Raw genomic sequence first — 14,751 nt, forward strand, 5'->3', positions numbered from 1 at the left:
TAGAGAGCTGGTTTTGGAGAGTTTTTTTGTCTGTTTAAAATGAAGCTTCTGCTGGGTTAAGAATGAAGCAGTCCCATGTCTGGGACACAAACTGCACCAAAGCTGAGCAGTCCTTTCCACCAGTGTCTTCTAGTGCTGATCTAGGCTCTGATCTTACAGCACCGAGGGCAGGGGGAACTTAGTTATTCAACGGAGTTTGAACCAGGTCAGGCACTGCGGACAGTTACGCCAAACAGGTGGAGATCAGGACCTGGAGTCTGAAGAACTGGGTCACAACAACTAGATGATAATTTGAGGCTCTAACTGTCAGCGTGTGTTGCGAAACTCAGTGTTTAAGAGGAAGTAATCTGCAGCAGGAAGATGAAAAAACAAGAACCCGAAACAGATCTGCTGGTGGAAAGCATGTGCACTGCCTCTTTTAAGTAGAGTTGGGAGTAATATCAGACTGTGGTAGGACATCCACCCAGGAGGAGGTGTTCCAGGATGGTAGGTACATTTGCCATCATCTTGAGCGTGCTGGGGGGTTGTCGTGGAGAGATGAATGTTGAGGAGCCTCAAACAGCTTCTGGGGAGGATTTTGTATAGTGAAAAATCTCATCCTCGTGTTTGAAATCCAAAATCTGAAACAGTTTGATGCTGATGGAGAAAAAAAGCACGAAAAGTTATTTTGGGAGCAGGGAGAAAGCAGCCTTAAAGTTATAAACAGTCTCCTGTGTGTACTCAGCAGATTGTGGTACTAGCTTGTGTTCCAGTCGGTGAAGCAATGCTAAGTAGCGCTTGTATTTATTGCTCTTGGATGAACTTTAGTCATTGAAATTGGCAGCTGGTAAAGCCTTTGAAAGCTTCAAGGGAGCCATAGTTAATTACTGACCAGCTACAATATTATTCTTAAGAATTCTGGTTGAGTCTGTGATGTTTTCTTTCTTGAAAATTAAACCGCATATTTTGGTGCAGTTCTCATGACTTCTGTGTAGCAGCTGGGAATCTAACCTATCACCGGTCCAAGATACCAAGAAGGACTTTGTTTGAAATAGTAGATGACTCTATTATGGCACATGTGAGGTCTGTTCACGTTCATATTTTAAGAGAAATGCTGCTTTTTGAAGCCATTTTGTAACTGTTGCTGAAAAAGAGAACTGAAACAAGTTGTTTCTCATAAGCTCCATCCTTCTTAAGCCATCACAAGGCTGCAAGTGCAGTTCCTTACCGAGACACTGCCGGGGTCACCAAATGTGTCGTGGGGAGCACTTTAGCTTTGGGGGCCAGAGGGACAAGACGACACCTCTCAGGCTCTGGTTCTGCGATGAGAACCACCCGGGGCAGCCGGGGGCCGTTTGCCACCGCACAGCCCAGCCGGGGGACAGCGGCTGCCGAAGCAGCGAGCGGTGGAGAGCGACCTGCAACCTGACCGGGCTCTCCTGGCCTAGGCTGAAGGGCTGCCGCTCTGGTTTTTCAGCGTCTTTCTCCTCTGCCCTTGAAAATCCCTTTGCCTCAGTTTCCTACCAAACTCTTTAGCATCTTCTCTCCTGCTCTTGCTTCCTTTTCCTCCCACTAAGTTTTCTGGGTTGGCACTTGACCGCTTTATCTCAAGGAGGGGAATGACACGCGTTGCTATCACACAGCTTTCTCCGCGTGGTGTGTTAGATCTCCCCTCTCCGCTTGGGCTGTAAGCTCTTTGGGCTAAGACACCACGCCTTTGTACTCTGCTTAAAACAGGAGCTGGGTTTTCAGGAGCGTGGGGACCTGATGTTCACCAGGGAATGGCCAGCTGTGTCTCACTGCTGGCAGCAGCTCAGTTTCTCCTGGGCTGGGAGAATGGGTGCTTACCTGACAGCATTTGTAACTATTTCTAGGGTAAAAGTTTGCATCTGGATCTGGGGCAGCAAAAGGAAGTGCCAGTGAAAAGTGTGGGTAAAACCGCCTTGGAAAGTAGGCACTGGTGCGCTGAGTACAGCTGATAATAACAACAAGCAGATCCTGAAACGGAAATGGCTTTCATGTCTGCAGCTCTAGCACGCTTTTAAGCATGACCGTTGATACTTTTTCTTCCCTCTCCACCTTTCTCATTCTCCCTTGTCTGCTCTTTTACCTTGGGTCCTCTCATTTTGCATCCCTCTCTGCATTCCCCAAGTCACTATTTTAGACCCACTTCCCTTGTCTCCCAAGACCTCCTCCACCACTTTGGTTCAGCCACACTAGTTCTTGTGAGCCGGGTCCCACAAGAAGCCTTTGGGGCTCTGTTCGTGCTGTGTCCAACTCCCTGTTCCATGTGGTCACAGCATCCGTACAGAAAGGTGGAGTGGGCAGGAGCTGGACACAGCATGGATGTGTGTGGCCATACTGCCTTGCTGGCGTGGGAGGGCAGATACCATAAGCCCATCCAGTTCAGGTGACAATAGCTTTGAACATATGGCAAGATGGATGGGACAAGCCTGGCAGGATCCTTCCTACCTAAAACTTGTTCAAGTGTGGCCACCCACAGAGCAATTGCATATCTGATACCATTACAGCATGTTCATCCTCCAGGCTACAGACACCCAGTGGCTCAGGGATAGGAAGTGCTAGTTTGGGGACTGGACAGGTGTTGATATCATCTGGTAGCACTTTTTTAAATCTACCGTCCCTCAGGATGTGCTTCTTGCTTCTGAGCATGAAAAACAACAGCTGACTCCTATGGGGTAAATATACCTCTGCCGGTGCAGAGATGATTCATGACCCATGTGTGGGGCATGTGTGAAGTTTTTGGTTTGACCTTTTGAGAAGGCAAAATAGGCAAGCAGCCAACTACCCCTGCCCTACCATCTTCTGTGAGTTTGGGCATATTTTGGTGTTTGCTCTTGTGGTTGCCTCTGCTCCAACAAAAGATTGGAGCAATACTGTCTGAGGAGGAAAAGAAGTTAACTTACTTCCCAGGGTCATGGTTGCAACAGGGGAGAAGAAGAGTTTAGATTTCAGCCTGGTCCATGTCCCCTTAACAGAGACCCAACATTGAAGACAACTCATGCAGAAGAAGAGAGCAGGAGCCTAATAGAGCCACACGCAGGATGACATTGATGCAGTAGACCATCACCCACGGCTTCTGCGCTTAATTATTGCTTGTTGGCAAATGTCTTAGCTTGCAACAGGACAAAAGTGGGTGTTGGAGCATAACTTGAAGAGGCAGCGATGCAGTTGTTTACACATTAATTACTGCAGTGATTTTTGTGTGTAGACAGCACCAGGGAAGAACGGCAGGGAACTCTCTCTCACTTTGGAGTCTGTTAATGGCACTCAAGACCCGTAACACAGTGAGGTTGTTGCACAGATCAATACGTAAATCTCAGAGCATTATATAAAACAATGGCAGAAACCTGCATTTTTAGTCTGTAACGGGCTTTATACAAATGTTGCCATAAAGCTTTATTTTTCCCCTTGCATACATTTCTGTTTTTCAGATTGTGAAAAAAGCATTAAATACATCCCTGATGTTTAATGAGTCCTCCAACATGAAATTAAGCGTGAACAATCAAAAAGACGTCAAAATGGTAATTATTGGGATACACTACATTTGCTTGCAAGAGCTGAGATTACACTGACATTTCCGAAAAGGAATAACAAATTAAGAAGGATTTTATTGCCTGTTTTAGAAATTCATGTATGTTTTGATCCTATTTGTAAACAAGTGAGTGACAAAGCCCTCATTGATTTATCCGGTAGGCTGATCAAACCTTGCCGAGAGGGAGTAGTGTGGAGCCTAATCCTGCAGCTCAGGACAGTAAACCTTGCTCATACAAATAATCTCACTTCCACCATTAGCACAGCATTTATTTATTTATTCAGCATGCCTAGAGCACCTTGACATCACAGCGTTCAGCATGGTGACAGCCAGATGTGACTTCAAAATAGATCTCTTACCTTACAAACGTGCTCTAAAACCTGTGTGATGTTTAAGTCTTGCCGACAAGTCCACAGGATGAAATGCAGAACTGTTAAAAATTGGTGGGATTTTTTTTTGCCATCAATGAGAGGAAGACCAAACCAGAGGGCAAAAGTTTAAATAGATAGTCAGTTTAAAAACATTTTTCTCATTCAAATCACTGCCTGAAGTTGATGGCAGCACTGTATATCTTGAGAAGAGCAAAGAAAATGAGAAGTAAGAAACTTTATCCCCATAGAAACAGAAATAGATACGTTCAGAGGCAACTGTTTTCTGTGCAATTTTCATACGTATCCTTTTGGGAGCTCACATTTATAGCTATAAACTCACAACCACTCCCAGACTCAGTTCTCCTGCCTGGAGGTTCAGAAGCTCAACTCCGAAGTGCACATTGCCTGTGACAGGGTGGTGAATGGTCCCAGCTCCCAAGAATTGCCATCGGGAGCCAGACATGATAACTGTTGGGGAGAAATGGGTCTGCACCGGTTGCTCTCTTTTCCTTCTCAATATAGGGCAACATATAGAGCCTGGTGCTATGCATTTCAGCATGTGAGTGGCTAGGCTCCAGATCTGGATATACCAGCTGGCCAGGCTATTTTTTTTGGTCTTCTACCTTCAGAAAATAAAGGAAGTACAGAAAAAGGGAAATGAAGCTAACTGACCACTCCAGAATGACAAGCAAATACTATTCACTTGCCACACGGACAAACGAGATTAGTGTAGTTTCACTTAAGTGATGTTTATGCTAGAAGACAAAACCAGGACTTGTTCAGAAACCACAAAATGTCCTTCTGCTTCTGACATTTGAGACCTGTTTTTTCTTCCCATTCTTCATCAACTTCCTCTCTATGGTAGTGCTGGTCTTGATCCCACAGCTAATCTTGTGTTAAAAACTTCCTTGTTCTGATATTGGTAGACATTTTCTTGAACACCCATTTGTCTTATGCTAAAATAAAGCTAAGCAATGTCAAACTAATCATAAAGTTTGGGAAAAAAACCCAGTTTTTTGATATGTAGGCACAGAAAAAAATAAAACAAAACTAAAATCATGGTCCTCATGTAAACCAACCCTCACTTTCAGTGACGTATCTAAGAATACTGTCTGCCAGTAGCTGAAAGCAGAACTACTATTCAGTGATTGTGGTTTACTCACCTGCAACAGGTAGTCATCCATTAGCTGGTGTATCAGTGACTTGGTGACCGCTTAAATCTTCTCCTATTTGGATTCTGTTCTAGTTTCAAATCTTAGGGGCAATTTTGATACTTGGTCTTGTCCTGATGGCTGTTTACTTCATGAGAGTGGGCAGCATAGTTGATCCTAAGGGAGAAGAAGGAGTTGTCAGCATTTACAAAGAGGTGGAAGACGAAGAAGGACTTTATGGGGATCTCCCAGGAACCACAATAATTGAGGACGACACCAATAGGTCCAATGATTCCTGCAGGTAAGCCATGCCCGATGGCACATGGAGAAGTAATCACTAGGTGAGGAAATAGTTACAATGCTGACAGTATCAGCATGGCTTTTGTTCTTTTCCCCTTGTGTAAGTGACAAAGTACCACGAATTTGGGAAAAGTGGGGATGTTGTTCAGGCATTGGGTCATTAGTAAGTTGTCCGTTATGAGGGGCGGAAGGGGCAGCATCACAGCTCCACTGCTGGTCCTGTGCTTCTATGTGCAGCACAGCTCTGTAGCTGCTCCACCACCTCCAGCCGTCCTCCCTTTGGGCAGTGGTGGGAGGCAGCAGGGCGAGCAGCCGGCAGCCTCTGCCTGCAGAGCCTCTGCCAGCAGCCTCTGCTGAGGTCACCTTCTTTCAGAGGCTGGAGGAAGCAGTGGGTGTTTGTCCTGGCAGAGGGTGGAGAGGGTACCAAAGCAACACCCAGCCCCAGGGGGTTACTTTTCTCCTTGTCTTTAAGACAGTAAAATTCAAAGCTCAGCATGGCTACTGAGAAGCTGCTGGATTTGGGAGGACAAGGTACATGAATGCTTGGCTATAAAAGCGGGATAGAGAGTACTCCCAGCTCGTTTTTCCAAGTCAGCTTGTTTGCATTTGAGGCTCATGTTCAGAATGGCCAATTGTAGAGCATGATAGGTGCTTGGTTTGCTGCTTGGGTTGTGGTTGCTTGCTTCACGATTTAAAATTGTCATTGCAGATTTGAACTTGTGGAAAATGTTCCTTATGACTTAGCTTTTGAGATAAATAGCACTGCAGCCAAACCCTTGTACCAAGCCTGGATGAGACTCCTTGATATAGCCCAGGAAAGAATTCATGTGGCTTCTTACTATTGGTCTCTTACTGGGAAAGATATCAATGTCAATGATTCGTCTTCCAAGCAGGTAAGAGAAAATCAATGACAAGAACATATATGGTTGTATGTCTCATGTACATGTGGCAGATGGCAGATTGACTGTGTGGTCTATTTCCCAGAGATATTGCTTGACTCTTCCTGCAAACTCAGAAAGGTTTTCCATGCTAGTCTGAAGCAGCACACCAGCTTTCGTCCTCCAGTGAAGTTAGACCCCATCTGGGCTCTGTCCATGTCTCTGAATATTTCTATGCTGTGCTTTAAAAGCATCCCAGAGGTCAGTCTCAAAACCACACTCACTTACTCTGCCCTGTGGTATGGCTGGAGAGCCTACAGGATCCCATATACGCAAGCGAACATGCCAGTTCCCACTGGCTAGCTGGAAGAATCAGGAAGCAAACTCTGCTGGAACTCTGACTGAACAGAGGCTGCTTCTTCCCCATGTACAGGCACAGAATCTGCATTCACTGATTTTGCAGGTGTCCTTGAACCACGCCATCGGACAGCAGCTTAGGACACCCGCTCTCCCTTTGCAGGGATGTCCTCATGGGCACCCTGTGCAGCCAGGCTTTCTGGGGGGTCTCTGGTTCCACCACCAAAAGTAAATGGCACAGGCCACAGCACAGGCTCACCTTGCAACCGTCCATCACATTGAATCGTCCCTTGGCACTCTTTTGGCCTGCGGCAGCTGCCAACATCCTAGGCAATCCTGAGCAGGGTCTGGGAGACAGTATGAGCTGGGGAACGTTAGGAAAACCAGAAGGGACAAGGCAACTCTATTTCAGGCAGGTACAGAGTTTAGTCATGTGTCAGCAATCATGCTGTTTGCTGATAGACCAGATGCTGGGCTGTTTATTACTATGGACCAAACCTCTGCCTCCCTCCTGGCACAACTTCTTCATTGTCCTCATGGGGTCTCTAGGGCTGCTCTCCTTGTCTTCCTCCCCAGGTGGGTCTGGACGGAAAGCTGACTCATTTCCTCCACATGAGAAGAAGTAAAAGTGACAGATGTAAGGCTGAGCCTTGTCTCTGCTAAAGGGACAGCTCAGTGTAGCACGGTCTCTGTTACTTCTGTTCTCAGGGAGAAACGACGCAGCACATCCAAGAGCTGATCTTCATTGGAGCATTCACCTTTGAAGTCTGGGATGTTTGTGGTCATACTTTTAAACCTTCTATCTAATAGCATTAAGTGATAGAAAATAAACTTTCATTCACACATTGGATCAGAAGCTTTGTTCCCTTTTTTCTCTAGTTGAAACACTCTTGAAATAGGTGAAATTTCTGACCTTCCTTGTGTTGGGGTTCTTCAAAGGAATCATCCATTAGTAACACTATACTTGCATATATCTTACAAAATGTTCTATAACAAGATATAAAAAATAACAAACAATACACCATGCAGGGTGAAGATATTCTGAAGAGGTTTGAGAAATTACTTGCCAAGAATGTCTCTGTGTATGTTGCAGCGAGTGTGCCAACTTTGGCTACAAATTCAACTGATCTCGAGCTTTTAGAGGAGAAAGGTAATTATCTCACTTCAGTGATGTCCTCAGAACTTCAGTGTTGCAAAAAGACATCTGACAGAAGCTGGTCTCCAAGGCCTGTTCTGGCATGGTGCTTACATGGGTTCACAGGACAGCACTATGTATTCACGCTCTTAAGGACTTTTTTGAAATTTCACATTTTGTATATTTTTGCAAGTTACTGTATTCCCAGGAATAAATTCGTGTGAATTTTGGTAGTTATTGCCAGATGCAGGTATTAGACATCCAGACATGATCTGGCTGTCAGGGGAGCAGGATGGATTACCATCTCCATGCTGTATCTAAACTCTTTTTCCCCTCCCCGTCTTTCTTCAGGGGCTCGTGTAAAAAAGATTGATTTTGGACATTTAGCAGGAGGAGTGTTGCATAGCAAATTCTGGATTGTAGACATGAAACATATATATATTGGTAGTGCAAATATGGACTGGAGATCTTTATCTCAGGTAAGCTCTGCTGCTGCATATTAAAAAACCTGGGGAAAATTCATGTCCTAGGACATAACAGAGAAAAATCATGATGATGTAAAATATTGACTGAGTGGGAGAAACAACAAAGAAACCCCCGGAGGTAGAGGTGGCCCTTTCTGGGGCTGTGACATGGCTTGTTCTCTTTGCAGGTGAAAGAGTTTGGTGCTGTGATATACAACTGCAGCTGTTTGGCCAAAGACCTCTGGAAAACATTTAGTACTTACTGGGATCTTGGACATGCTAATGCTACTATCCCATTCCCTTGGCCTCTTAATTATTCTACCAACATTAACAAGTATCGGCCTTTGGAAGTAGAATTTAATGGAGTCTTGACAAAAGCCTATTTTTCTGTAAGTATGTTATAAAATAACAAGATAGACTGTGAACTATGTTTAAGCATTGGCCAGAAAAGTTTGTTCAGCAGTCCTCGGCTACTTGTGCTCCAGTTGGGTAGTAATTCATTCAACAAGTTTCTCTGGAACTACTCAAGGAAAAGGGTTGACCCAGCTTTGGCTGTCAGGTAGCGTGGCAAGAACGGGGTGCGGGTCTCCTTTAATCACCTGTGGGCTCAATATATCAACAAGTATCTGACCAGCCAGAACATGGAAGGCATGAGGAACAGTAGTGGTCCACCTCAAATGCTTTGTGCTACTGTAATGAAAACTGAACAGATCTGGATATAAATGAATCTCAGTCTGACAGAACAATGATGAAATCACTGGCCTGGGTGTTTTCTTCTTTACAGGCTTCTCCTCCAGCGTTTTGTCCAGAAGGTCGCACCCATGACCTCTTTGCTATAATCAGTATTATCAGTGAGGCACAGAAATTTGTCTATGTTTCTGTTATGGAATATTTCCCTACCAGCCGTTTCGTTCATCCAGAAAGGTACAATTTTAATCCTGTGAAAATCAGCTGACTGCACTAGTTAAAGGAAAAATGTACTATTCCCTCCCCCCCACTTTCTGCAGTGAAAATATTCAGAGTGGAGAGAACCGAGGCGCTGCTCTGCATTCACGACTGCCTTGTGAGCTGTGCAAATGCTGATGCCCCAGGAAGGGTGGTATGCAACACCGCCCATGCGCTTCGCTGGTGGTTTAGAGCAGCCTCCTGTGCCCTTCACACAACAAGAAAACTGTGAGGTGCCAGACTAGGGACAGTCAGGTACAGCTCCCTTCAAAATACAACAGAGCAGCTTTATGAGTAGAGGGAGGGATGGGAACACTTATACCTGACATCAGACTTTTCAGACAAAACATCGCTTTGCTCCCCTCTTCTGCTCCTGTTTCCTCTTTTTCTGTTCTTTACTTCTGAAGACTCTTGACTTCTGGCTCTGCTGCCTGTTTGACCTACTTCTGCCATAGTTTAGAGGCTGATTCTTAACTGTGCTTGCTGACCTCTGCAATGAAGCTGAAAGAAGTTCTTCTAAAAGAAACTTCTGGGCTTTTATGTTCCTTTTTTTATAATTCCATCTAAGGACATCTAAGTTCTTGAAGCGTTCTGGGTGCATGCAGCAGCAGCTCTCAAAGAGAAGGTGGTAGTGGTGATCTGGAGCCATCAAACCGTGGGTGGGGGACACTGCCGTGGTCCCAGTGGGCTGCCCAAGGTCACAGCAGGATTATGCAGATTCAGCACATCAACTCAAATCTAAGTAACACAGAAAGTTAGTCAGTCATGGGGCAACCCCTAAGACTCCAAATCCTCTTAGATATGCTTGAACTAGGTTATTTACATGCAACCAAGTGCTGTGAGTATTATCTGCTTATAACGTTTCTGAGTTTTCCGATCATCTAAATAGGAGTTTGAGCAAAATAATTACATACAAAGAATAGGGTGAGCTCTAGGCTGCCATTTAGCCACAATTATACCGTGCATCATGTCCTCCGGCATGACTGCGTAAAGCCTCTGTTCTTCAGCTGGGCATGTGTGTGTCAGCAGGAAGGGTGTAGGATAATAGATAGACACAGATAATTCCACTGTCCATGAAACAAAATCTCAAAGACCGGCTTCCATTTGGAGGATATTTTTTATAAATCAAACAACTTAGAGGATTTTCAGTTTCTGTGTCGTACGGTTGAATTTCTGGGTTTCTCATCTCCTGCTTTCAGGTCAGAATAGGTTCACAGAAAGTCTCTTTTCCCCCTTAGGAATGAGTGTGTTAATAGTCCTCATTCTTCATCGGAAGCCTTAATCCACCATTTGTGACATCTAGGGCCTGATCAGATGCAAACAAGAGTTTGAAGGGCCCAGGGAGCGCGGCGCGGGGCCTGGGGCTATCTCCACAGCAACCAGCTGTGGTGTAATGAATTGAGGCTGATTAGTTCAGGTTAGGTTCCTCCAGCAGCTGAGGCAGAGGGAACAAAGCTGCCGTCTCAGTGCCTGAGTGTTAATCAACTAGAAACCGATATATTCAAAAAATGGGAACAGTTCAAAAATAGCATTTCTAAATAGCATGTTTTTCTGAGTTTTTCAGGATCCACAAGTCAGCCTGAGCCTGAAAGCACATGGCCGGTCTGTTGATCGCAATAGGACGATGTGCGAGGGAGGACTTGAGAATTCAGGCCTTTGTACATAAGACCAAAAGGAACAAGTTAGACAAATTAATTCATCGTTGCTCTTGGGACTGTGAGCGAGTGCCGGACCTCTCTGTATCAGTCCTCCAATCTGTACTAAAGATGCTTGTCTTCCTCCGTGCAGCACTTGTTAAGATCTACGGAATGAAAAGGCTAAATGGGTGTTTGGAGTTATTAGTCTTGGGATGGACATTGTCCAGCTCTTAGTGTTGTGTGGTTGGGTGAAGGATGTTAAGATTTTCTCCCTAAGCTACTGCCAACACCAATGTTAGGAAAACGGACAGCCCCGTGTTCACGAGAGCACAGCCGTGTTTCTTTGCCGGGACACACTAAAGAGTGCAAGGAGAGATGGGGAGGGGTAGAGCCTGTCCACGCTGGCCAATGGCTCAGAGCCACTGCGGACACTAGAAACAGTCCCCAGGATCTTGAAATGGCCATATTTTGCAAAATATCTCTTAGGCTTTCCTCTGGGCTCTACACTGTCCTTTGTACTGTATGATCTGGCTTTACATTGGAGTTGCTACTGTTATTTTTAGTTTCCTAAGGAAATGAGCATGATGGCACCATGCTGTGCGCATATCTGTGTACATGCACTTTACTAAGCTTTAAAGTTTTTGATCAATTTCAACCCAATTTGTCAAAAACCGAAGGTTTCAAAACACACTGGGAAAAGAACTGGCTGGGCAGAAGGCAGAAATCTTATTTAATCCTCCAGTGAATGCACAAGTGCTTCCCTTACTAGACATCAGACATCTCATCTGTGCACAGTGTCACTTGTATTCTCAGTTTATTGTCACAGCTTTCTACTGCATTGTTTCAAAAACTTCCCTTTTTCCACTCACCTACTTTTCTCTAGATACTGGCCAGCCATTGACAATGCTCTGAGACGTGCAGCTTTCAACTACAGAGTACAAATCCGGCTTCTGGTCAGCTGCTGGACTCACTCCGACCCAGCCATGCTCTACTATCTGAGGTCCCTGCGTGCTCTCAACAACCCACATGCCCACATCAGTGTCAACGTGGTACGATAAGAAACCTGATTTTGGAAAGGCAGCTTGAGGATAAGGCCCCTGCCAATTTTTGAGCCTAAGCTGCCGGTTGCATGCGCAAGTATCAGGTTTTAGAGAAGCAGATTGTCCATTGCTGCAGCAACTGTTTTGGTTCCTTGGGAAAATAAGGCCCCAGAGATAACCTCTGAGGAAGCAGCCATCGCAGGCTACTGACGATACCAAGGGATGTGCCTCGCTGCAGCACTTGCGACATTATCCAGTCGGTCGCTTTCGCTGAGCACCAGGACAGCAACGGTTTATATGACAACTTAGTGCTCTTCTCACAGTCCTTTCCCTGTATGGAGTACCCGTTTAGGGTCTAATTACTATAAGTTTTTTTCGGTTGGGAGCTCTGCTGACTGCCTATACAAGTGGACCCATTATTGAACACTAACTATTACACACGGGACATAGGCACTAGGCACAAGTGGGGTGGGGATGGTGTGGAAGCTCACAACATGATGCAGTTACCGTGACACAGAGAAGTCACAGAAGTAAGGAGGAATGTTTTTTACCCAAAAAAAAAAAAAAAAGGGAACAGAAATGCAGATTTTCGTAAAAGTTAACACAAAAACTTAGGCATTATTGTTGCCCCTGTACCCCTCGTGTCTGTGATCAGCCCATTCTAGCACAAAATAAGAGCAGCAATCAGTGTTAAATGCAGATCTATTAAACAGCTGCCTAAAACTGCATTTAATTGTCTGCCCTGTAATGATAATAGCTGTGCTACTAATGGAACATTGTGAAGCAAACATTATCCTTATCTGATCTCAATTGCTTATCCAATTTTATGTATACTGGAAGTACTATTTGTTAGTTTTCTTGGATAAGAGTAAGATCTCTTTTATGGTACATTTAATAACAGTCTGTGGAATATTCTCTTCTGTTCTTTCTGTACTATTCTATTCTCTGAAAATACAGAAAATCTGCAATGTCCAATTTTTCAGTCTGTTCCTCACGCTGGTATTTCTATTTACGTTTTCAATTTCTCTCCATCCAGAAACTCTTCATTGTTCCAGTTCTGAATCACACAAATATTCCTCATGGGAGAGTGAATCACAACAAATATATGGTTACTGATAAGGTAGCTTATATTGGTATGTATTCCATTATTCCAAACAAATACAGTATCTTCATATCTGAGTCTGAGATAGGGTGGGCTGCAATATCAAAAAAAGACCTCATTTTGCCATGTAAAGCAGATAGATAAACTTATCGGAGTATATGGCTTTATCAGAATGTCTGCCCTGGGTAAAGCAGCAGAGATGTGAAGGGGAGAAAATAATGTAGGTCAAGTTCAGTAAGAGATTATTTCATGTGACTGCGAACCATTAAGAACGGAGCATGACAAGTCTGAGTGCACAGCCTGTGACAAGCACAGTAGGAATTTCACCGACTGTGTACTCAGAACGATGCAGTGATAGCTGATGCTCTAGTATATAACGTTATCGTGCTTTAATAAAAAGAAATTGCTGGGAGGAATTAATTCCACGCGCTGTTTGTTGAACAGAACTCTAGGAATGGAAATGAGAAAACAGTAATGTCAACTGCTGCTCAATTCCTGAAAGGGGAAAGGATGGTGGGGTTTTTTCACTCTTTTATTAGGGTCCCTCAAAAAAAGGAATGTGAATGGGCTCTGTCATTTCAGTCAGCTCATCCTCTGAGCAATGCAAGCCAGCAAATAGCCCGGTAGGCTGAGGACCTGCAGCTCCAACTGCCTCTAACAGATCTTGTTTCTTACTGAGTTGTCTTTTGAAGACAGATATGCAGATAATTTGTTTTCGTGCCTAAGCACCTTCTGGAATTGGCAATAGATTTTTCTGGCTGAGGCAAACACCAGAAGTGCAAAGTGATAAAATGTGTATTGTTTCACAGTGTTTGATTTTCCGAATGTCTAGGGCTTTCTCTTTGGAGAGAGCCCTAGACAATGTCTACAGCTGGATTCCCAGCTTTGCCTGTCTTAAAGCGAGCATTGCATGTTGAGCTCAGAACAGCTCCCGAGGATTTATTGATCAAGGGTCCGGTTTGTCCTCTTGTTTTCCTTTAACATTAAAGAGAAATAAAGCCATGAAGGATTTTTTTTCTTTAAACATAGAAACTCATATCAAACAGTGGCTTTTACCCCGCTTAAAACACAAATGTTGCACTCTATTCCCATATTTATAATGAGTAGAATTGTGCATCTCTGTCACAGGCTGTAAGGAATCAGACTGCTATGAAGCTTCAGGGTTGCAGTTAATACTGACTTTCTGAAACCTGAGGTCTGAAATAAGAAGGAGGTGACCTGATTTTTGCTGTTTTGTTGGTCTTAATGAGATTTGCAGTTGTACAGAAAATCAGCAAAGCCAGGCAATGTGGACTTAACAAGTATGGAGATCAAACAGAACACTGGGAAATGAATGTTTTCTAATTAGCTACTTTTCCATTGCACAGGGACTTCCAATTGGTCAGAAGATTACTTCATTAATACAGCTGGCGTGGGACTAATTATCAAACAGAATTCAACCAACCTGCAAAGAAGGCAACTGCCTATCCAGGAACAATTGAAAAACCTTTTTGAGCGAGACTGGAATTCCAAATATGCAGTGAATCTGGAAGATGTGCAGGGACAGAGAGACTGCAACTGGAGGGGCAGATTCTGAAGTGAATTGAAATAGGCATTTTAAATAGAAACAAAAATATATTTGAATCTTGTTCCCCATGCAAAACAAGGAGCTTTCTTCTTTATGTCTTTGTCAGAGAAATTGCTTCCTCATGGTGTCCACACTGTTCAATGAGACAAGAACTTCTCATAGTTGAGTCTACCTGCAAAACCATTAGTCAGTGTGTGACATTTCCTTTTTTGTGTGATTACCTCATCCCAGAGTTAACGAAATGCATAGAGTGTTATATGACAAGCTGT

The 14,751-nt window shown here is 44.2% G+C and overlaps 1 protein-coding gene across 1 annotated transcript; it reads left to right on the top strand.

Annotated features, from left to right (window-relative positions):
* Positions 1-450: 450 nt before the first annotated feature.
* On the top strand, positions 451-14,491 carry PLD4 (phospholipase D family, member 4). Its single transcript, XM_010286896.1, has 11 exons — positions 451-486; positions 3,435-3,524; positions 5,153-5,358; positions 6,067-6,250; positions 7,622-7,742; positions 8,079-8,206; positions 8,380-8,580; positions 8,976-9,115; positions 11,657-11,822; positions 12,850-12,946; positions 14,283-14,491. The coding sequence occupies exons 1-11, from the start codon at positions 484-486 to the stop codon at positions 14,489-14,491; spliced, it is 1,545 nt and encodes a 514-aa protein (XP_010285198.1). The 5' UTR covers positions 451-483.
* Positions 14,492-14,751: the final 260 nt, after the last annotated feature.

Source organism: Phaethon lepturus, unplaced genomic scaffold (assembly GCF_000687285.1).
Source record: "Phaethon lepturus isolate BGI_N335 unplaced genomic scaffold, ASM68728v1 scaffold20425, whole genome shotgun sequence".
Lineage (NCBI taxonomy): Eukaryota > Metazoa > Chordata > Aves > Phaethontiformes > Phaethontidae > Phaethon > Phaethon lepturus.